This window comes from Thunnus maccoyii, chromosome 5, assembly GCF_910596095.1.
Source record: "Thunnus maccoyii chromosome 5, fThuMac1.1, whole genome shotgun sequence".
Classification (NCBI taxonomy): Eukaryota; Metazoa; Chordata; class Actinopteri; order Scombriformes; family Scombridae; genus Thunnus; species Thunnus maccoyii.
The window spans coordinates 30,558,199-30,582,882 of NC_056537.1; the positions used below are offsets into that span (position 1 = coordinate 30,558,199).

The following is a 24,684-nucleotide window of genomic DNA, read 5'->3' on the forward strand; positions in this document are numbered from 1 at the left end:
ATTTAATGTTTTCATGTAAAAAAAAAATTACATAAATTTTTTTAAATGTAATTTTTACATTTTTTAATCACAGCTTTTAGCAGCTGTGATTAATTTATCAGCTTAATCACAGCTGATAAAAGTAAGGCTGAGTGGTAATTAAAACAACCAAATCACACACAGATTCCAACTATATTTTTTTAAATGCAGCTACTGGAAACATTTATCTTTATCATTTACTTTTTACAAGCTGCAGAGTTACTGCATCATATATGACGGTTTATGAACCCAAAATACACTTCAGTGGTAATAATGCCAATTTATTGGGTGGCATCATTGTAGTGGGTGAAATAAACATGTTAAATCTTAAAATATTATATCATAAACCCCTGCTGTGAGGTTGTGTACTGTATGTCCTGCTGGCAGTAGTACAGCGCCGACTGCTGGCAAACACGCAGCATGACAGGAAGACTGCACTGAAGTGGTAGCTATAGGCCCACTGGGTTGCCAGATTTGATACAAAGCTCCACACACCGTGGTCAAAAGGGCATTTGAAAGGCCAGTAGAAGGTAATTGTGACAACATTTTGAGTACGTGAGTAACGTTTTTAGCGTCTACAAAAACAATAGGGGGAAAACAGACTTCTTTACGACGTCTTTTCTCTGAACAAGTCAATCGTGCTCGGGATTTAGGAGGATAAGCTAACTAAACCTGGCAACCCGTCATCATAACCAGCCGTCAGAGGTCTGCGGCTGAAGCGCTGTGAGTTTGTTGCTAGCTTTTGTTCGATGGACGTTAAACTTAGCTATCAGCTCATCACTACACGGACGGTAAATGATAAAGCCCAGCAGATAACAGTGAAGTGTGAGTCGTGGTTCACCTTGGTGGAGTAAAAAAGGCTCTCTAACGTCCAGCAGGTACTGTAAAACACTAGAAAGCGAGCTAGCTAACGCTGTACATGTGATAGACTGCTAATAGTTAGGTCTGGAGATCTATTACCACATCTCCTTGTTTACAAAAAACAATTTCAGACGGTGAAGTGTAATTATCTTTCGATGTTAACTCGTGCTTTAGTGGTTTTTCGAATAACGTTATGAACTGTCGATAAAATATGTGTTCACCTTAGAGGTATTTAGCCCCCAGCATATGTCTGCTGATGCTTGCAATGTTTATACTGATGAAGCTGATATTTCTGTGTGGCTACAAGGCTTTGAATTGTTAGCTACCGTGTTTATATTTATAATGCACTTATATGAATACAGGTTGTGTCGTACTGGAAACGAACTCTTATTTAATATCCTGTGTCTAACGTATTTAAATCCTGGTAACCTTTTATACACCCTTTCATGTAAACTACAGACTGTAAAACGTGTGTGTGTGTATGTGTTTACTTTGTGTTTGGTTTGCTCAAGGAGTTAACTAACTAACTTAAGAACATTAGAAATATCTAAATGAAGCCAGTTTTAGTAGTGAAACACTGAAAGTTGAGCTGTTGCACCTCTGTGACTCTGTACAGATGTGCACATGCACAAAACAGCTGCAGTTAACATGTGGTAGTCTGTTATTTATGCATTTATCCCAGAATTATAAAACTATTAACTTTGGATTGTTCTTGACAAAACTGGTACAATTATCTACTCCTTGAGAAAAATCATTATCTAAGGAGCCTCTCTTCTAACATCCAAAGACCTATCTCCAACTCACTGCCTGTATATTGATAATAACACTGTGGTGGATCTCTCTCTTCCCTCTGATGGGGGCGGGGGTCCTTTTCCAGCTACTAATCTATAGATGCCCTGAGGTTTTGAAGCCATTTTTGTGGCTTGGTGTTATGTTGACACAAGTGGTCCCAGTCTGACTTTTACAGCCCTGCCCTAACCAGTAGGACTATTTATATAGCCCTGTGTCTAAACCAGTAGTCGTTAGCTGTATTGTTGTCTCACACAGGCAGGGGATCCTGCCCCAAGCCGGAACCAGTGATTGAGCCACCTCCTGTTAGACTAGACCAGCCAGGGGCTTTTAATTACACTGTCTACACCCATATCACTCACTTGTGTAGGGGCATATCTGCAGTTTTTATCTACTGTATCATTACAGCTGAGCAGGAGTAGGCATGTGACCACACACAGAGAATGGATTGAGCATAGGGATTAAGGTGTAATGATTATGTGTTTGATTAATGTAAACCTTCTTTTTTATGTGTGCTCCAGTGCAGTGTGCATCCTGTACGACACAGGGACTTTCTTCATAATTTCAGTAATATCCTACTCAGTTTGTACACCGATTACCATGTTCTTAAAAGAGCCACATTAACTATAATTTAGTCAGCCAGAGTAGTTCCCTCCTCTGCATTTGGTCACTTTCATACAGAAAGCTGTACAGCCTCATATTTTGACTCCAATTTTCTCCAAAACTTGGAGTTTTCTTCTTATTCAAAGTCATTTGAATAAAGTCAGACAGTAAACATCATACATGTGAATCCATTAGTTTGAAAGGTCTGCTAGAGGGTGTGTGTGTATGTATAGTAATGTCTGCTAGTGCTAACAGTCTCTACACAAGAGACAAAGGCATCGACAAGAGAACCAGAAGGCTTAAATTATACTCAAGTGACTTGATAGTTAAAGGCAGGTTTAGATATCATCACACGTACATAGTGGCACTGAACAGGATCTGGACTTGTTTATACACTGCTGTGCCATGTAAATCTAGTTGTTTGTTTTTGCTTCTCTGTTCATAGTAATCGAACAAACTTAAATGCCCGCTGCCAGGTAGCACACACACTTACACACTGTAATTGGTGGGCTGTTTCGCTTGTTTTCATCCTTTGACGAGAGCGTTTTATTTTAATGACAGCCTGACAATACAGTCATGACCGCTCGTATAAAATAGATACACACACAAACTGCTCACAGCGTAGCCGCACGCTCAGCTCTGGAACATGTTGCATACGTGCTCTGTGCAGCAATAAAGCTTAAGAGTCAGAGAGCAGCTGGTCCACAGTGCACTTAACAGTGGTTGAGTGAGTTATGTGAAGGCTAATTAATGAAAGCAATTCCCAAACTGGGCATAGTTGGGTGCTAAAATGTAACAGGTGAAGTTCATAAATAAACAAAACACTGTATATCTTGTTATTTTATATAAATTTGAAAAAGAACATTGTCTGTGTCCATCTGTTGTAATGTAGGAGGCAGTAAAACACTCTGCAGGAAGGAGGGTCGTCTTATGTAACGTAACCTGGGCTGGACCCTCAGTCAGTGTGAAACTGGTTCTCATGAGCTCTTGTGTTGAGTTTGGCAAATGTGTGTTTGTGTTTGTGTGTGTGTGTGTGTGTGTGTCTTTTTGTCTTGTAGGTGTCTTTGCGTAGCTGTGAGTCTGTTGTGTATTTTATTACCGAGTTGTCCAAGCCTGGGACCGGAGGGAAATGATCCTGTACCTGCCCAGAATTTCCCTTTTGATGCAGCCCAGGAGGATACAGGGCTGTTTTCGTGTGTGTGTGTGTGTGTATGTGTGTGTGTGTGTGTGTGTGTGTGTGTGTGTGTGTGTGTGTGTGTTGGGGAGTCATATATCAAACACAGTTTTGGGTCAGTTGAGGCTGCCTAGCTGATTCTCTTTCTGTCAGTGTTGGGATTTTATGTATTTATGGTGTGTGTATCTACCTCTAGAAGATGTAGGATGGGTTTCATTGCAGCATAAAGGTGTTTTTTGATAAGATTTTTTATAAATATGTCTTTTTTCCAAAGTAGAGCTTTCCTTCACTATCATTTGACATTATGAGCAACATTTATTGATGGTCTAAAAGTGAGTGCTGAGTTGCTTCACTGGGTCTGGTGGGGTTGTTGTTGGCTGTCTCTTAGGGTACAGCTCATATGTCATCGTTCCAGGTAAGATAAAGTTTTATCTCAACGGACGTGCCCTATCTAGTAACAGGGTTGTTCTGCGGGGGCAGCACACACTCTTCATGAGTGCTTAAATGAGGACAGAGAAAGGAATGGTTAATACCTCATCAGTCTGTGCCCAAAACCTCCCTTCCTTCCCCTTGGCACAGCAGAGGAAATACTCCTCTCTCTGAACACAGCATGACGGGATAGAAATGGAAACACAGGCTCCGTCATTTTGTTTTCCCAAACCTTGGTGTTGTAGAAGGTAGAGACACATAGACCTGAGGTCAAGGAACAACTGATTAGATTTCGGTGATATGCGTTATGCCTGACTGATATATCAGCGCTGATATTGCCATGCCTGCATCGGCCCATATGTTGGCAGATATGCAAAAAGAAATTGCAGTACAGTCAGTGCAGCAATAAATGTTTATAGGCTGTTTTTTTTATACGTATGACCTTATTTTTTCTTAAATGGTTTCAGTATATTGCATTTGTACTATGCTCGTGTGCTCTGATTTAAATGTCAGTGAAATTTGTTCTCACTATTTTGTTGTTTTGTTTCTCTTTTCTTTCCAGGGATAAAAACAGAAAGGACTGCAGTGGAACTCTAGATTGACGGCAACTTTCCCTCCATCCCTGCTTGTACCATCCTCCCATCCATCCACCACCGCTCCTACTGGTTTCTTCCTCTCGTTCTCAACATGGCGGCTATGTTCCTACTCTGGCAGCGTCACTGACCTCCACCCTGGACTACCACCATGGAGAGAAAACGCAGAAAGAAATTAATCTAGCTGCTCAGGCCATTTGCAGTATGGACTCATTTTCGGAGCTTTGGACCTGAAATGCTCTGACTCTGATTCAGCTTTTAGCTGCTCATTTTTCACCTGAAACAGCTTACCTGCTGCTAGAGTTTCAAAAGGGCCTGGTGAAACTGATGGTTTACCCAGCTTCACAACTCAAAATGCTCCTGCTTCCTGTGTGGGCGTCGATGCTTTTAGGGCTGCTTGCGGGCTTTCTGCCTGTGGTGGGGATGGAACCAGCGGGAGGAGGCAAATCTGACTCTGATCACATCCCCAACTCAGATCTCCTCCCCTCATCGTCCAGCTCCAACTGCTCCCAGCTCACCCTCAAACTGGAGTTCTCCTCCAAGGTGGTGGAACATGGTAAGAAATCACTGGGAGATACAGAATGTCTAGTGTGTCTCTATAAGCTATGGAGACCCTGTGTTTCTAATTTTCCAGTTTGGTTTATCAGGGCTTCCACATTTCTTGTTTTTTCTAGTTTATGATGAAATTAACATTTGTAATACAACTTGAGCATGTTGGTTCATTCTCAAACATTCAGACATTAGTTTGACCAAAAGAAAAAAAAAAAGGTAACTCAAGGTCAACTTTTTCTGAAGCTTTCAACTGCTTCTCAATGTCTTCATCAGCAGATTGTCATGGATCGTCAGTTGTCATGGAGATACAGTAGCTCAGCTGTCAATTGTTAACTGTAGGGAAGTTAGTATGTGGTCTGTGGTAATTGTCTGATTCCTCATCAAGAAATTTGAACTGATAATGTTGCAGATACTAAATATGCACCTTTTATTCACAGAATATCAAGGTGAAATTCCATCTATTTTCAGAGGATAACTCAGTTATCAGGCTTATTTGCTTTGCCATTGTCACATCCCATCTTTTCAATCTGTCTGGGCAGTATTAGCAGTGCCAGGGAGACATGAGCTTTCACTAAAGGTGGATCTAATATGTTCACTCGAAACAAGGTCAGATCTACAGTTGTTGAGAGGGGATATAGTTTAAATTAAAAAAAGAAAGGTTAGAGGTGAGTTTGTCATTTATTGCAGATCTGTCGCAGCTGTCACTCAGAATTTAATCCTAACTTGAGTCGCAGCTTCCCGTCTCTTCTCTGAAAACACAACGCCTTTCAATCACTGTCAGTACAGAGGAAATTAGTGTAAAGAAGAGGGATCACAGACCGTGGTGGAAGCAGGACTGTGAAGAATTAGATTTTACCATTACCTGCCTGTCAGTACAGGACTTGATTGACTTGGTGCTGATATGAACTTATATGGTAAGAGCCTTAAGACACACCTTAGTGTCAGTTACATCAAACCATAATAACAGCAGTGTAGTTATTGTGCTGACCTGAGGATATAACACACCTCAACTTGCTATTCAGGCTCTGTCCTCATTGTTATTCTGACACAGGTTATATAAATTCTGCAACAGAAGTAAAAAAAAATCAAAAACTTGTTTTCCCAGTTTGGAAAATAAATAAACACATGATTATGTTGTTACTTCAATAAAATGTCGCTTACTAGAATACATAGTGTTAGTAGCACATCTCCTGTCCTGAAACAGTCTCTCCCCTCTCTTGTCTCTCCAGAGTACATCGTAGCATTTACGGGATATTTCTCAGCTAAAGCTCGCAGCCTGTACATCAGCAGCGCCCTGCGGAACGCCGGGGATGGAACACTGGAGTGGCACATCGTTCCCAGAAAAAACCCAGCTTCCGACTTCCCTAGTGACTTTGAGCTGGTCCGCATACGTCAAGCTTTGCCCAGCAGCCTGCTGACCTTAGAGGACCACCCTTACATCAAGAGGGTGACGCCGCAACGCAAAGTGTTCCGCTCACTCAAATACATTCCCTGTAAGTCTGACAACACGATGGCATTGTGCTTCCTAGGGTGGCACGTCTACCCAAGAGAAAAAAGTCCCACTGAAGAAATATAAAACTCTAGATACAGAAAGACACAGAAAGTTGTTTGCCTGCTACAGTGCACAGAATGTCCCTTTGTTTGATGAGTCAGAGGATGTATTTCTCTCTCCACTGTGCTTGCGGTTAAGAAAAGGATTGTGTATCTACATGTGAATTGCTGGCCATCTTGGGGGTGTTGATGCTGGACTGTGTGTGTGTTTGTGTGTGTGGTGTTGGGGGGGATGGGAGGGAGGACAGAGTACATCTGTGTTTGCTCACCCTGGGAGGGAGAAGGTGAGTCAGTGTCGTGGGGCTTGCCTGGACAGGGGTGCACGCCCTGCATGTGGTAGTGGATGAAAGACTTCAGTGTGCCCCCAGCCTGCCTACACATGCAATATCAGTATGTAGGCCATGTGGTGTGCATGCAACCTTTTTATGTCCGGGGTTTCCTCAAGAGGAGCATGTAAAAAGTTCTTAGCCAGTGTCTGTTACAGTGTTAAATGTCTAGGAAGCTTGATCTAAAGTCACATTTTGAAAAGAAGTGAAAATGTATCTGCTGTGCGAGGCATTCAGGATACTTAGAAATATCCAAATGTTAGTATTTTCATAGTAATGGTTTACTTTTCTCTTTGAAGTCCAGATGCTATGATGGTAGAAGCATAATTTTACATGCAGATGCAATCAGAAAGGCTACATATTGTGAGTCATGCTAAGTACTTCACAACGTCCCACAAAATCAAAGTGCACATGGTAATCACTCTGGAGATGCTAATGGAAAGAATGCAGAGCAAGCCGTGCTGTGTTAGGCTCAGTAAGTAACCAAATGCTTAGTTTATTAGCTGAAGTGTGGGAATTTATTCAAAATGCATCAGAGAGCATGAGTGCATGTTTGTAATGAGCACCAGCTTTACGTTACGTGCACTGAATTGATTTAATAGTTGTTTCTTCATGGCATATTAAGGGCTGTAGCAAGGAGACCTCTGAGTGTTGTAATTGGCAGAGAGTGTTTGAACTGAAAAACAAAATGGACACCACAAAAGTGTGATCGTCTTTACTCAACCTCCTGGGAAGGTAGATTGGTCTAGATAAACTTAAACTTGATGAGTCCATGTTCACTGGATTGGCGTCCACAAAGCAGCTACCTGATAAGGTAGTTAATTAGAAGGAAAGATAAAAGAGATGACCCCATCCTTGTGTTTTACTCCTACTTTAAAGGCATAAAATGTCCTGCATGGCTCTACTTTCGTTTGCTAATGACCTCATTAAAATTTGTTCCATCCAAGTGATTCAAATTGTGATGAGATTGACTCAGACAAGGCTGGTGTGATCAGCCTCACATCACAGCTGAGGGATGTAGGGAGGAAAGTAAGAGGGAGAAAATCATCTGATATGAGGGGTCATAACATGATAAGCATAATTAAGGAAGATTGTGCTGTCTGCAGGGGACTCAACTGTTGTCTAAAGCCTTAAGTCTGAGTACTGCATGTAAAAGATCTTTGACATTAGATTTTTTCTCTGCTGTTAACATAGTTGCTTGTTATCTGTCTCCATAGCAGCCGAACCCGCTGCACCCTGCAATGCCACCCGCGGGACACAAAAATGGCAGTCGTGGCAATCATCCCGGCCTTTCCGACGAACCAGCCTGTCACTGGGATCAGGTTTCTGGCACGCCACTGGTCGCCACTCCAGCCGGCGCCTGCTGCGGGCCATCCCCCGCCACGTAGCCCAGATCCTGCAGGCAGACGTACTCTGGCAGATGGGACACACTGGTAAGACCTCAGACCTTTGACATCTCTGAAAGAGGGGCAGGATGGTGGGGACCTGGAGAAACATCTGCTCTAAAAATTTCACTTAACGCAATGGAATTTAAAGATCCCCTCCGGATATGTTTTCAGTTATGTTTTTTTCCACAAAAAAGTCCAATTATCTCGTTAAAATCCTTTAAATGACATCTACTCCTCCCTCGTTGAAATATCCAGAATCTATGAATATGCAAATATATTTAATTTCCAAAGTTTAAATGTTGATTAAATGTCTCCTGCTTCACTGAAAAGTCAATTCTCAGTGTTAGTGCACTGGAGGATTCAAGTTTCCACATCACACTTGTGTAAGTTGCATACTGGACCACAATTGGCTACAAACTAGTTGTGATGTCACAAATTATGCTTGTAGGTACATGTCTTAAACTCAGATTTTCAATAAGCACAGAGAAACTTTCCACGTTCAGCGGATGAATGTGAAAACAGCCTTCCAGTGTCAAACTCTGCAAAATATCATTCTGCAAATTGAAGCTCAAACATCCAACTAATGAAATAATAAGAAAAACACATTTTTGAGTGGAGGAGGACTTTAAGGATTGCTTCAAATAAAAGAGTGCTCATGGGGAAAAAAGCAAAAATAAGGAACATCCTTTCAACTTTTTGCTAGAGCTTTTAGTGACACCACATTTGCTTTAAATGAATTTGACGTGTCTCTCTTTTCTCTGCGTGTGCAGGTTCTGGCGTGAAGGTGGCAGTATTTGATACAGGCCTGAGCGAGAAGCACCCACATTTTAAGAACGTAAAAGAAAGAACCAACTGGACTAATGAGAAGACATTGGATGATGGTGAGGAGAAAGAACATGCTGATGATTTTGATGTTAATAATGATGAAGACGGTGCTAATTATGCTGTTGATGATGATTATTACTAATATCACCGGGGTGGTGGAGGCCCAGAAGTAGGCTGAAGTTGCGGAGGGTTTCATCAGTCTCTTGTGCTGTTTTCAGGCCTGGGCCATGGTACATTTGTGGCAGGAGTGATAGCCAGTATGAGGGAGTGCCAGGGCTTTGCCCCCGATTCAGAGCTGCACATCTTCAGAGTGTTCACCAACAACCAGGTACACACATGCTCTCAATATATGACTGTGCTCCAGTCCAGCAGATTGTTTTAATGAGGTAAAAGAAGAACTGTCTCTAAAAGAAAATAATCTATCCAAATCAGTCTTAAACAGGAGCAAATTGTGTTTTCGATGCATTACAGTATGTAACATTTTTGTCTCTCCTCACCTCCCAGGTGTCATACACCTCATGGTTTCTGGATGCTTTCAACTACGCCATCTTGAAAAAGATAGATGTTCTTAACCTGAGCATCGGGGGGCCCGACTTCATGGACCACCCCTTCGTTGATAAGGTGATACACACTTCCTAACGCAGAAATAAGGAGGGTTAATATTGTCATGAGGAGCCTGACACATGAATACTACAGTCACATGGAAGCATTTGGTCGATTCACTGACATTTAACCAGGTTGATGAGAAATGTGAACAGATGTTTTGATGTTTTTCTAGGTGCAAAAACACCCACTACGTCCTTCATCCCTTTAAGTCAGAGCCTTTTCACAATGCGTTGGTGAGCTGGAAAATAAGCAGGTCAGCTGTCAGTGCAAACGGGTCAAACCAGCTAAGTAGACAAATGACAACGTCGGTGTACAGATGAGCACAGAAATAATCAGCTACATTAAACCCATTTACCCATTTACAGGGCTTATTTGATTAATGTCCTGAGTAAAAGGAACATGGATCAGCATGTAATTAAGGTTAGAGTAAGAAAGGAGTAGTTAAGTAACCACTTGGGACAATATAACCCGTATCTCTGAAAACCTTTTTGGCCAAGGATCGGAGCCCTTCAGAGCCAGTTGTCCTCTTCGGTGTTCTCTGTGTGACCTTATTACAGTACCTCTGAAGAAAATCAAAAGTAGTCATTCAATGTTTGCTGTTCCCTTCCTCTCACTTTATTTTTATGCAGTGTTTATTCAAACAATGGACTGATTTTAAAAGATCTATTCAATAAGCCATTGGGAAATTAAACTTTTTTTTCCCACACCAACTTATTTTATTTTCCTCTCTTGTGTTTGATTGACAGGTGTGGGAGCTCACTGCCAACAGAGTGATCATGGTCTCTGCTATTGGCAACGATGGACCTCTGTATGGGTACGCTAATCACTCCTCAGAAATGGCATTCTACTGTACTTATGAAGAAGGACTTTTGAGGGAACGCTCACCTGTAAAATACAGGGATATCTAATGACTTCATTCCTGTCTCAATGGATACTATAATGTTAAAGCTGCTGTTAACATCAGTTTTCTTCAGGACAATTGAAGCAAACATGTCTCTGAAAAGTTAAAGCGAGACTGTGTAACACATTCTTTCTCTTATAAACATATAGTTGAATTCATAAGCAATAAAACAAACCCTTGCTCTGGAATTTTGCTGCTGCAGTCTTACTTGGTCTGGTATGACCAGTAGCTTTACATAAATATTGCTGAATAACACACATTACTGCGTCAGACCACTGAATTTATGACTTGATTCCACTTGTACTAATATCAACAATAGCTTAGCATGTTAGCTAAATGCTAAACAGATCATTTTGCAGGGTTCTGATTGTACAAGAATTTCTCTGTTTTTGTTCATTCTTGTTTAATTTCACAAGAATGCGTACTTCCCCTACACCACTTTGAACTCATCCAAATGACCTCTTGGTCAACTGGCTTTTATGACCTGCTAACATCTGCTGAAACTCCCTCCTTTTATAAAATGTCATGAAAAGGACAATAAAGGAAAGAGGTTGATGTTATGTTGTAGTGCAGTAAAATAAGCGAGTGTCTCTCTCTGTCAGCACGCTGAACAACCCAGCAGACCAGATGGACGTGATCGGGGTTGGAGGGATTGACTTTGAGGACAACATTGCCAGGTTTTCATCCAGAGGCATGACCACCTGGGTGAGTTACTCACACACACACACACACACTCTGTCCCACACTACACACGCACAAATCGTTTATCAGTTTTAGAGCAGACATCTATCACAGAGAAGTACACTCTGCATTTTGAGCTATCCAACCATAGTGTAAGCTCTGATCCCTCATCCATATCCCATCAGCTAGACACACACACACACACACACCACTTTTTTATCTGTTACACCCACAGCAGACATCTGCCCTGGGATCTGATTAAGACTTCCCTCTCTGATCCAGTCAGTCTCTCTCTGTCCTCCACACTGCTGTTATCCAGCCATGAAGAGACCAGAAGGATCAGACCACACACACTCAGCTCACACGGTCTGCTCTCCAGCCTGACTGATCAAAAACATTTAAGAATGCAGCCATTTTAAAAGCTGTTTCCTCAACTCTTATTCAGCTTCTCCTCCTTTCTTTTCTCCCTCGTTTTTCTAGTAATTCTTCTGGCCCTTCCTTCTGTTTCTGTCTGTCGGTGTTATGTGATAGTGTCCATCCCCACAGTCACCATCACATCGATGTCAACCCTGATGTTTTTTTTGGAGTCGCCCATATTTTCAACAGTAGTGGAGCTCTGGAAGGGTCATAGAGTAGCTGTAAACCTCCTCCCTGACTAGACTGTGACTTCATGGTGTAGGCGTAATGACATGAATTGAAATGTAGCCATTAAGTGCATGAATAAGAGGTGTTTTAGACTTAGAATTACAGTTTTAGTCCTTTCAGCCCAGAAAAACAACAGCTGTGTGTGTGTAAACATGTATGAGACGATAGATACACTCAGTTCCAAACTAAAATAAAAGTTGGCTATGTTTAGGTGACCTTCTGTACTGTTTTAAAGAAGTCTTAAAGCAGCTTGAGCACACCATCAATACAAAACAATTAGTATGTGACACTCCACTGTCTTCACTTAGTGTTGCTTGACCTCCTTTTAGCCAGTCTCTGTGTCCTATTTTGTATCTGACTCCCATCTCTGTGCAGGAGCTGCCAGGGGGCTACGGCAGGGTGAAGCCTGACATCGTCACCTACGGTTCCGGTGTTCGGGGGTCAGGGATGAAGGAGGGATGTCGCTCTCTGTCTGGCACCAGCGTTGCCTCTCCTGTGGTGGCTGGTGCCGTCACACTTCTGGCCAGGTGAGTATCATAAACTGTGCAAGGAGCTTGTTCTTTTTATGCTTCCTACAAAGACAAAAAACAGTGAATATGGACAGTAAATCACATTGAAAATAAATGTTGTGAATCTTTAACAAAACAAAAGATTTACATTAATTCATCAATTGATACCTGGATTTTGTAATACATTGTTGTTGAAATAAAGTGGAGATATCGCTTTTAAATTATAAAAAATGTGTGCTTTTAAACCTTAAATTTTGACTGGTGCCAATTACCAAAATGTTTTCTCTTGCAATGTTTTCATGGATATATAAAGAGAACTGGATACTGGAAGAGCACCAGGCTTTGAAGCATATTTGACATTAGCAGCCAAATCGTGTAATTACCACATTACATAATGCACACTGGCCCAAAGGGACTTTTTCCAATAGACTTTTACTGTGAAAGAGACATCTGAAAAGCTGCAGATACATTTTTTTGAGCATCGCAACCGCAAAATGACTAATTTCACTCATCAAAATTTGATCATTCGGTCCGATCACACTTCAAAAGTCTAGAAGAGCCACATGATTGAATTGTTTTATCCCAATTCAAGTTAGCCAGAGGGCTAAACCAGAAGTTAGCCGTCTCAGCAGGCAGAAGTCTCTAGTGAGCATGCTCCATGGGTAGATGCGGCCCGTAGAGTGTGCACACTATGTTTTCATCCAGGCAATTTCTTTACATCAGGAAGTGGCTTTTTTGGCTTCATGCGCCATTGAGCAACTTTCATAGGAATGAACGGGGCCCCAACTCCGATGCTGTATCCAGTTCTCCTTATACATCCATAGATGTTTTAAGCAAGCGGGTAGTTCCAGGTCTGAAAAGTGAAGCCAATGCGGAAGTGCCTTAAACCCGCATTCTTTCTAATGGCCAGCAGGGGGGCAACTCCACTGGCTCCAGAAAGACGTCCGATTATATAGAAGTCTGAGAAAATGACTCTACTTCTCACTTGACTCTACACTCTCCTGCTGCTATTTCAGTGTGTTTTCAGTTTATGAAAGTTATTTTTAATATTTTGGTTGCCTAAAAAAGTCTTGTTCAGCGTTTGGTTGTACTAAAAGACTAAGGATGTTCAGTTTTTCCAGTAAGTACATTTTATTTTAATGGTTTTAAGCCCATTTTTTGCTAGCGAAAATTTGCATTAGCATTATCACAGTTAACCATAGACTGTAAATGCACCGCACTAACCAAACTAGCAGCTAGCGTTAGGGGCAGCTCCACCCTCTCACCCAAATCACTTCTGGCTCTAAAAATCCAAGATGGCGACGGTCAAAATGCCAAACTCAAGGCTTCAGAAAGTCCACAAACCAATGGATGACGTCACAGTGGCTACGTCCATTATTTTTATACAGCCTATGGTTTTAACTCAAGAAAGAACCCTAACCAGACTTCTCAAATATAGCGTGAACACAAGCAGATATGCAAGGACTTTTCCCAAATAAAATAGTCTAAAATTGGCAAAATTCTGATTTAAATCAGGAACTATTTGATCAAAGAAAAAGTAAACACAAGATTACAAATTTAACCAAAAATTCAATTCCAGCTATCGGTACTTGACCATTCTTTCAACATGTGTCTGTCCTTTCAAAAAACAATTTATTTTCATTACCTAGGATTACAAGTAAGATATATTTGTCTCTTGTGAGGAAATTCTTTTTTTTATGTCCGCACTGCTTCCCAACAATGTCAGAGGTGAGAGTGAGATAATGCAGCACAAGCCCCAGAACTGGTAGAGATCCAGTGTATTCCCATCAAGGACAAGTCAGCAGGATAGAAACGTCCAGTTCTCTGGACTAATCATTTGATCATAAGTCTCTCTACAGTCTTGTGGGCTTCTAAAGATTACAGTGTAAAATGTTAAGAAGCAAGAGGTAATTACGCATTTTATAAGTTGTGTTCTGGTAGCCAATTCATAAAAATATTTTGTATTGTGAGGAGTCAGTGGAAACTGTGCAGAATGGTTTTAGATGATGCTAGTTTAGATAACTGTGGAGCTCACCAGGCTCTCCTGTGGGGGCTGAATTGATGACACTCTACATGAGAGTGTCCAAGTGAGGTTACTGTTACATCTGACCTGTAGAGGACTTTGGCAACAGAGGATACATTATAATACTGAGGGTTTTTTTAAAAGCTGGATGTGGTGTAATTACCTCTTGTGCTGTAATCCTACATGAGCAGGCAGTGAAATCTGTCCCAGAGGAAGGAGGTGTGTCACTGATGAATGCCAAGTATTATGCTCAGTATCCCCTCTCTTTACATGGTGAAAGCCCTCTTGTTACATAGCACACACATGGCTCATGTTGCTGGGCTGAACATCATACCACCCCTGCAGACAACAGGCACTCTTACCCTCGCCCTGGAGAATAACACACACACACACACTTATATATACATACCAGCCCATCCCTCTTCCTCTTGCAGCTCTGTTCTCAATGAAAAACTGTGGAATCTGACACCAGCCTACACACACACAGACTAACCCAGCCTGTCCTGTCCTTCTCCATCCTCCAGCACTGTGCTGAACCGCGAGTTGGTTAACCCAGCCTCCATGAAGCAGGCTCTGATAGCCTCGGCCCGCAGGCTTCCGGGGGTCAACATGTTTGAGCAGGGCCACGGGAAGCTAGACCTGATCAGAGCCTACCAGATCCTCAACAGCTATAGACCTCAGGCCAGGTAAGCCTGTAAAGATCTCACATGAATGTGCATCAACATGCACAGTTGGAAACAAATTCAGACAGACATTAAGACAGACACAGGCTGTTTTTCACTCTGTTCCGCAGCTACACTGATCTGTCCATTCATGTGGTGCTGCATATGTATGTGTATACACAGGCAATTACGTAACAGTAAAGGAGACCAAGCCTGTGCTGCTCATGGGAAAAATGGGAGGGACTCAAACTGGCAGAATTAGACTTGTCCTTTTTAAGGTTGGTTATGCTATTCAAGGAATACTCCACCAAAACTCTATCTTGCTTGCGATCACAGTGTGGCTCCAAAAAGTGTGTAGTCTGCCTCTTTGCAGACATTGGCAGCTGTAATCAGCGCTGATTCACAAAGGTTACAATGACGACCCAGAGTAAAAACATCAAATACATCAAAACAGATCAGCAGAGTTGGTTATGCTGGTTCAAGACGTTTGTATGGACATAATGGGCAACTATTTTGATTATCAATTAATCGTTTAAACAATTTTTAAAATGCGAAACATTTCCTAGTCCCAGTTTTTTATTTTGCAGAAACATTCCATATAAATGATCTAACATGCAGCAGTGGAACACTTCATGTTAACCTATCCTTGTCTGCTACCAGTCTTTCCCCCAGCTACATCGACCTGACCGAGTGTCCGTACATGTGGCCTTACTGCTCTCAGCCCATCTACTATGGAGGAATGCCTACCATTGTCAATGTGACCATTCTCAACGGCATGGGTGTCACCGGCAGGATTGTCGACAAGGTGCCCTCACAAGACAAATAGAGAGCAAATGTTCCATTAATTAGATGTTACTTCATAGATTACAGAAAATTATTTTCTCAAGTGCTGTTAGAGGATGAGTAAAGGTCAAGTTTCCTCCTTGATTGACCTAGTTGTCATGATGATGAACTCTGTGTTGCCTCTAAGCCTTCTAAAGGTTGCTCTTTCCTCTTCAGCCCATCTGGCAGCCCTACCTCCCACAGAATGGAGACCACATCGATGTGGCCGTCTCTTACTCACCGGTGCTGTGGCCATGGGCCGGCTACTTGGCTGTCTCTATCTCCGTGGCCAAGAAAGCAGCATCGTGGGAAGGGATTGCTCAAGGTCATGTGATGGTCACTGTGGCGTCGCCCGCAGAGAATGATGTGAGTCAGTACAGCCACACCTGAGTGCTGTGTGATTGAAGCCTTTTGCTTTTTTCCACATTGCACATCTGTAGTTTCTACTCAGAATGTAGAACTTTTTGACTTCATTAGCAGTATCTAGCATGTGTAATGAATTACTTCTCTCTAGTTATGACCCATCCATCTTCATCTGTCTTTCATTCCTTGCAGTCTGAGGTAGGTGGGGAGCTGACCTCCACAGTCAAACTGCCCATCAAGGTGAAGATCGTGCCGACTCCCCCGCGCAGTAAGAGGGTGCTGTGGGACCAGTACCACAACCTGCGCTACCCGCCCGGCTACTTTCCCCGAGACAACCTCCGCATGAAGAATGATCCACTAGACTGGTGCGTGTGTGTAGATGTTTATTTGGTGTTTAACAGGACACCTTGTTTATGTGCTTTGTTTTAATTCCCTGGACTCAAATTTTGACCTAAATGAACTTGGTGAAGTGTTATGTGTGCTTGTTCATATGTTTCCAGGAACGGGGACCACATCCACACTAACTTCAGGGATATGTACCAGCATCTGAGGAGTATGGGATACTTTGTTGAAGTGCTGGGAGCTCCCATCACCTGCTTTGATGCCAGCCAGTATGGTAAGAACACAGAGATTTAGAGACTCACAGCAACAGAATTTGAAGACTTAAAATGACTCCTGCAGCTCCATGCAGTTAATGAAACCATATCTCTCTGAGAGCACTGATTACTTACCACTTAGCGCAAGATAACAAACTAATGGGTTTGTTTGCCTTTGTGTCACTGTAGGCACATTGCTGATGGTGGACAGCGAGGAGGAGTATTTCCCTGAAGAGATCACCAAGCTGAGGAGAGACATTGAGAACGGCCTGTCGCTTATTATCTTCAGCGACTGGTACAACACCTCGGTCATGAGGAAGGTCAAGTTCTATGACGAAAACACCAGGTACTTTCAGTTTACTACTGCTGATCTTTGACATCATAGCAGTGACACTGGCTAATGTTGAGCAAAGTTATCATATTCAAAGTCAAGCTCTAGTGCACATACTGTGGTGAAGAAGTGACAGAGGACTTGTTCATCTTTAACATTTAAAAACGGGACAATCTGACCTGTTTTTTTTTTTTAAACGTCAGCATGTGCGAGCCCAGATGTTCTGACAAAACAGAATCTACTATCACACAGAAATAACCATGACAGTTATCAGTCAAGGCTGCAACTCAGCATCATCCTGTGAAAAATGATGATTAGGTAGAAAGAGGAAGAAAAATGGTGAAATAGTTGCTGTGCAGTCACTACATTGCACTTTTTTTATGAGGAACTGTCAAAATACACAGAGGAGGACACAAGCTCGAGATGCCTCTGTTTGAACTCCTTTTCAGTCTCTGATCAGGGATGATTTGTGTATATATACACTACAGTTATTTGCAAAAGTTTGGGCACCCCTTGGCAAATAACATAGATTTTTTTAATTGAAAAGATGTAAACAAAGCCTCCATTTAGTTTCATTCCATTTAGTGGAATCCAAATAAAAATTATATATAGACGCACCAAAATGTATTTGAACCAAATAGGTTAGGTGCACACAGTTGTTTTAACCCTGATGTATTATTATATATTATTGCATATTATTGAATTAAAAATGTCATTTTGTTACTGCCCTGTCCAGAGAGGTAGGAGCACAACATAAAAGTTACACAACATTTGGTTGTAATTAAAACAGAGTAATTTATTATTACAAAGTTGATGGTGACAACAAACTGAAGCATTATAAATTAGATTGAACTGAGGCCAAAATAATAGACAAAAGAATCTATCAGCTGAAAAAGTGCTGACTAACCTAAGGTCAAACAAGAAACCAGCTCAAAAGAAAAATGTCAGCTCACCCTTAAGGTGTCACTGCTAGTTACAAAACAAGAATATTCTATTTACAAAGATACTTTCCATTTGGGCACTGACTCATGAGGTCACAAGACTTGTTTTTTCAAAAAAGTGTCCTTGAAATACATATATTTTTAGTCATGGATTCTGCACATCATTGCAGAGCATTTTTGAGTGTAAAACTGTTCTGGCTTTGATCTCATTTAATGCAAGCTCATCAATTCCAGAAGAATTCAATAAATAATGCAGAATGGGTTTTGATTCATTCTGCATTTAATAGAATGAGTTGCAGCAACTTGAAAAGATAGTCCTCTCCTCTCCAACAGTAGTGATATTTATTAAAGAAGCCTCCTGTGTGTATTTCTTTAAGATGATCTATGCATACTGCTCCTCCATTATGACACAACTGAATGATTAAACAGCTTTTACCTCAGCAGTGCTTTCACCAGGAGCTTCATTGCGTTATAATGATAGCAAGATAAACTGCGTTGTGCGGTTAACAGCCACTCTGTCACAGTTTCTTTCTCTGCATTAGAAGACTCTATTTATGCCTCCTCACTCTGTAATAGATGTAATATATCACGACTTCTCAGATTTAGAGCTGCTCATGCAGAGCTAACCGTTACTCATGACTTCTTGCTGCTCCATTCATATCACTCCCAAGCTGTTGCACCATATCCACGGGATTAAAAGTCTTAAATACAATTAAATATAGTCTCTACAGCACCAAAATATTATGCTGAGTAATTCAGTTTTAATTGAATGGCGAGTGTTCATTTGAGAGCTGTTTATTCACAGCTGCCTTTTCTGAACAAATTAACCCACATACAGAAAACTGAATTAAGAACCCAGTTTTGTCACTTTATAAATGTCCTAAGTGTTTCATTGTTGTCATACAGCTTTTGCCATTTTTATCCTTAAAAAACCTGCTGACAACCTGGAGTTATTGTCAGGTTGTGTTGGATTTTATACTGCTATGAAAATGACTGTTTTCATGTGGTTCATTACTTTCCTTATACAATCCTCTGCTTGCAGGGAGGTTACAATAACACTGAAATTGTTTTGCCTTTTGGCAAGAGTGGGTGATTTCTTGATTGTTATTTATGTTGATTTCTGTTTTTGTTGACTAAATGAATGGTTTTGCAGTTGATTTACTTGATGTAACCTGCAGGCAATGGTGGATGCCAGACACAGGGGGCGCTAACGTACCGGCCTTGAACGACCTGATCTCAGTGTGGGGGATGGCTTTCAGTGACGGGCTGTACGAAGGAGACTTCACTTTGGCTGATCATGACAGTAAGACACACACACACATCCAAACAAACCTTGTTCACTGTCTGATGGCATTATTCCTTTGCTTATCTTTGGATTTTAGAAAATAAACATGGTTCTCTCTCTATCTCTCTCTCGCTCTCTCCATCTCTGTCTCTGTCTCTCTCTCTCTCTCTCTCTCTTTCTTTTAGTGTACTATGCCTCTGGCTGCAGCATTGCTCGTTTCCCAGAAGATGGAATAGTGATTGCCAAGAACCTAAAGGACCAAGGTACCAGCACCTCTCTTAAAGTATTGAACCCAGCTTAGGGTAGCACAGCGCTGGCCTGCAGCCATGCAGCCTGACAGGCAACTTTTTAATCTGTGTGTCTTTAGTTCAAAAGCACTTCTCTCTTCTTTTTCTTTTTACAGGTCTAGAAGTGTTAAAGCAGGAGACAGCGGTGGTTGAGGGAGTTCCCATCCTAGGACTCTACCAAACGCCGTCTGACGGGGGAGGACGCATTGCTCTGTATGGTGATTCTAACTGTATAGATGACAGCCACAGGCAGAAAGGTAACCCTTCAGTGTGTGCTGATGCGTGCATGTTTCTAAACACAACAAAGGGCTCAGCTCACTATTATATTTTTGGTTGTGTTTGATGTCGATCTCTCAGACTGTTTCTGGCTGCTGGACGCTCTCCTTCAGTACACTTCCTACAGTATGACCCCTCCCAGCCTCAGCCACTCCCACAGTAGGGTTGCGCCTCCCACAGGCACAGAGCGCCCACTGCCACAGAGACTGGAAGGTAAAAGTATAAAATGACACATTAACATACATGTTCATGTTATTTCAGCTGTTTTCTGTCTTTTTTATCATGTCCATTTACCTGCTCTTGGATGAGTACTGTTATCACCATATTATTAAGATATAAGTAGATAAAATAAGACAAACCAATATGTAATAATACATTCATGTATGTATATAACCATTATCTTAAATATAAAAAAAGAATATGTCCCCCTCATATAATTCCTCTTTTTAATTTTTGTTCTTTCTTTCTTCTGTCCTGCTTCCTTTCCTTTCAGGCAACCATCTTTATCGCTACTCAAAGGTTCTTGAGGCTCACCTGGGAGACCCAAAGCCCCGCCCCCTACCAGCCTGCCCCCATCTCTCTTGGGCAAAGCCACAGCCCGTCAATGAGACAGCACCCAGGTAGGTTTAATGAAACGGCTTAGATAGAAAATATGTAATCTACAGCATTATCTGGTTTAACATGATATGTATATCGGTGATGGTAAACAGTCATTTTGCACTACAATTCCCAGAAGTCACTTGTCAAGTAATCAAGCATTGTGTGCTGTATGCTCATGTTAACTCCCAAGTTCTTCTATTTTTAATACATCTAAAGACTCTTGAGTGTATTTTCTCCTCTGTGTTCACTGCCATTGTCAGCCTTTTTATTAATTTTCCTTCAGTGTGAGCACTATATAGAGGAAGAGTATTGTCCTCAGTGAGAGGGTGACAAACACTTGATTTGCACATAGTCTTGGGCTTTTAATATGGACTTCGTGTTTTAATGCAGCAGACAGCATTTGTTCAGCCTGTCAACAGAGTGAATCAGTGTAAAATGGAAGGAAGAGAGTTTTGTGACATGCACACACGAATTACAGACTGTCTCACCCTCTTTATCTCCTTGTTTCTCTCTCTCCCTCTCGTGCTCTCAGTAACCTGTGGAAGCACCAGAAGCTTCTTTCTGTGGATCTGGACAAGGTTGCTCTGCCTAATGTGAGGGCTTACCGTCCCCAGGTCAGACCTCTGTCTCCTGGGGAGAGTGGGGCCTGGGACATCCCTGGAGGTAACGGAGGGTTCAAAATTATTACTTTTAACAGTCTGAATCATCAATTCTATTTTTTTTAGATCTGCATTCCTTGTGTTGTAATGTTGTGCACTATATTCTTTTAAGACCTTTGATCTAAACATCAGCTTTTGCAGTGGGAATAGTATAATGGTATTAATATTAGTGTATTGTTCAGTGCCATCAAATATTTATTGTTTCAAACTAAAAGAAGACTTGAAAGGATAAGAAAATGTCACTCACCAGTTTTTTGTCAAAGTGTCTGCCATATGATTATCCAAGTGGCTGCTTAAATTATAGATAACTAGTGAAAATTTGTTTAAAAACAACAAAAAACACTTCAATCAATAGAGAAAGTAAGTCTAATTCTTCTCCAGTCGAAAATCTGATTGAGAAATAGCATCTCAGAGCTACAAAATGGCATTTTTAGATGTACCTTTAAAATATGGCATAATGTCAGTATGCTTTAATAAATATAAAAGCACATACAAGAGGATATTTCGATGTAAGAAATGACTACACTAGAAGTCAGTTAGTTAGAATAAAGGTGGTTTCTGAGGAAGCTCAATGTGACCTGTGCCCCTCCCCCGCAGGGATAATGCCTGGTCGCTATAACCAAGAAGTGGGCCAGACCATCCCCGTGTTTGCCTTCCTGGGAGCTATGGTCGTTCTGTCCTTTTTCGTGGTCCAGCTCACCAAGGCCAAGAGCAAACCCAAGCGCAGGAAACCCCGCATCAAACGTCCCACTTACCTCCAGCAGCAGCAGCAGACAACAAGTGGGAAAAACCCCACAGTTTGACCTGGACTGTACTTTGGAACTGCTGCTGGACAGCTGGGTTTACCTCCAAAACTGAGTCGTTGTTAAAAGGACAACTGTGTGTTGAACAGCAACATTGGAGGTGTGGAATAACAGAGTCTGATGAACTGCCGTGGCAGATGTCTGGCTGTTGGACCTTCTTAAACTCAACCCTGCTGGTCGTGAATGTACTGCGACTCCAGCTGTCTGTTGACCTGTCTGACAGTTTCTGTGCCTCTTGTCTGTTCAAGGCTGTCTGTGGGTGTTTGTGGACTAATGAACAGTATTAGACAGTGTTACACACATGATGTAAAACACACAGTATACATCTGGCTCTAAAAAAATGCCCTATCCAGACAGCCATGTTGTCAACATTTCGCTCTCTTCTCTGCAAGAGTTTCTTTGACCAAACTGTTTCTTCATGAAATGTGTCTGACTTTTATATTTATTGAATTTGTTTGTACCCTGACACATAAAACACACCACACACACACAAATACAGTACATACTGTGCACACTTTGAGAATAAAACAGTTGGCATATACACTAACAGAAACACACACTCCACACACACATGCAACCATGCAGACGTTTCCAACATGAGGACCACTGGATGATCAAGTTGTTTGTCCCTGGACTCTTTCATAGACTCTTCTGTCATCATCCACTGTTTTTGTAAGTCCTGTCCATGTTTGTTTAAAGTCACTGTCTTTTCTTTGTTTTTATATTTTATATAATGAATGAACTCTGGCCAGGCGTTCTGTTGACATCTTCCTCATCGTCAACAAAGTAGCAGTGACAGACTTGTTCAAATATATCTCATCAATTAAAAAAGCATTATCAAAGTGATCTGCTTGGTTATTTGTTCATGGTCATTTTTATGTTTGTAACACAAGATATCAAACGGCTATATTGAAGAGAATGAACCACTCTACTCATGAGTCCTTCACTCAGGTAACATTTTCTATGATTTAAAGTTACAATGGGGAGATTAATCCACTAAGGTGAAGTTAATTAACATGGTGATTTCATTTAGAGCTGAATTTTGGTGAACTTTGACACATAAACTTGTGCGGTTGACCAACTGCGAACCGTCTTGACAGTGAGGGAATGGAGAAAACTGACAAGTCCAAGATAGTGGAAGCTATCACATTAGCTGTGTCACATGATCCTCAAGAAGTAATACGAGTAAGCCGCCAGCACCACTTCTTTCACAAGATGAATTTTGCTGTTCCACTTTGTCATGTGGCCAAATACTGCCGCAGTGTCGTTCTTGACACAACCACCAGATGGTGCCAAATTAGGAATTTTCAAATCCGAAATTTGGTGTCTGTAATAGTATGATTTCTTCTTTCTACAAAGTTTTTTTTTTATCATGCACAGACAAGATAATTTGTTATAATACAGCAACTGAAATGGATTTTTTTTGTTTTTCCCATGCGGATGAAGAGGCAATCCATGTGTTATTCCAATAATCTCAGAAAATGATGTCTTATCTTTGAGTTTGAACACATCTCCCATCACCAAAAACTAGAAAAACCACTGATGTGAGTGGTTATATAATCAAGAAACACCTAGAGCTGTTTCAGTGTGTTTAGAATATGGCAGTAAAACGTCATCAATAGATCAGAATCAGTATTGTGCTTACAATTTTAATCTTTATTTCTCTTGCAATTTCTTGCAAAGTTGCTCATCATTGTACTGTTGACATCACAAAGATGTTATGGTCTTTAAGATCACTAAAACCTGCCAAAACATTTGGCGACAGTCACCAAAAAGCTGAAAAGGAAAAGTGGAGATTAAACTTGTGATATGAGCTAATTCCTTTTCATTCTGCAGGTTACTAAAATGCATTTCGTCTTTTACCTTGACAGACTGTTGAGAAGGAATAATTGCATTCCTTTCTGTAGAGTAATTATAGATTGAATGGACTAATTCCATTTCACTCATGGGTTTAGTATTGGTTATGGGCTGAATTCAGTGATGCAGGTTGATTTCATCAGAGGTGATGTGCGTCGGTGTGCTAGGAGGTCTGAGCTTTGGCTCCTTATCCGAGCCTAATAGGCCAGATCAGCCTGTGAATCTGTCACCCGTCCTCTTGGATGACGGCCCCACTGGAGAACTAATCTCCCTCTGAACCTTGGGAAACTGGGAAATGACCCCGGAGCCAGCTAGCTGTGCTAACAAGATTTGGGAAAGCTGGTGGTGAGTGGAGGTCACATGCCCTCTTTCCCTCCACGGTTCCCAGATGCCAGAACTTCCTGTCGGGCCAATCAGGTTGCCTGCTCTCATCCTGGACAGGCAGTTGAAAGAGACACCGTGGCGGCTCAGAGTTGAACCTTCAACCCCCCCTCAGATTCACCCGTTCCTCCTTCATCATACGCCCTACCAGCCTGTACCTCTCCCCGTCCACGTCTGTGTCAGCATGAGAGGCTGGGTAACATCTACACTCCTGCTGCCCCTCTTGACAAAATCAAAAAAGACTTGGAACTCAACTTAAACTTTAACACTCGTGACTTCACTTGGACTTTAGCCTTTTGACTTGGATGACTTGGTATCCTGCCCATACCCTAAGATAGAAAATTGAG

At 41.5% G+C, this 24,684-nt stretch overlaps 1 protein-coding gene across 1 annotated transcript; it reads left to right on the forward strand.

Moving 5' to 3' along the window:
* The first annotated feature begins 667 nt into the window (after window positions 1–667).
* mbtps1 (membrane-bound transcription factor peptidase, site 1) lies at window positions 668–22,945 on the forward strand. The gene is made up of 23 exons (XM_042412337.1): window positions 668–896; window positions 4,437–5,023; window positions 6,249–6,512; window positions 8,114–8,329; window positions 9,055–9,165; window positions 9,328–9,437; window positions 9,614–9,730; window positions 10,462–10,529; window positions 11,219–11,321; window positions 12,318–12,469; window positions 14,999–15,160; window positions 15,797–15,941; window positions 16,136–16,324; window positions 16,514–16,686; window positions 16,822–16,937; window positions 17,107–17,263; window positions 19,368–19,492; window positions 19,660–19,737; window positions 19,878–20,018; window positions 20,119–20,250; window positions 20,531–20,657; window positions 21,170–21,300; window positions 21,894–22,945. Exons 2-23 carry the CDS (start codon window positions 4,795–4,797, stop codon window positions 22,097–22,099), a joined length of 3,252 nt encoding a protein of 1,083 aa, XP_042268271.1. The 5' UTR covers window positions 668–896; window positions 4,437–4,794; the 3' UTR covers window positions 22,100–22,945.
* The last annotated feature ends 1,739 nt before the right edge of the window (window positions 22,946–24,684 follow it).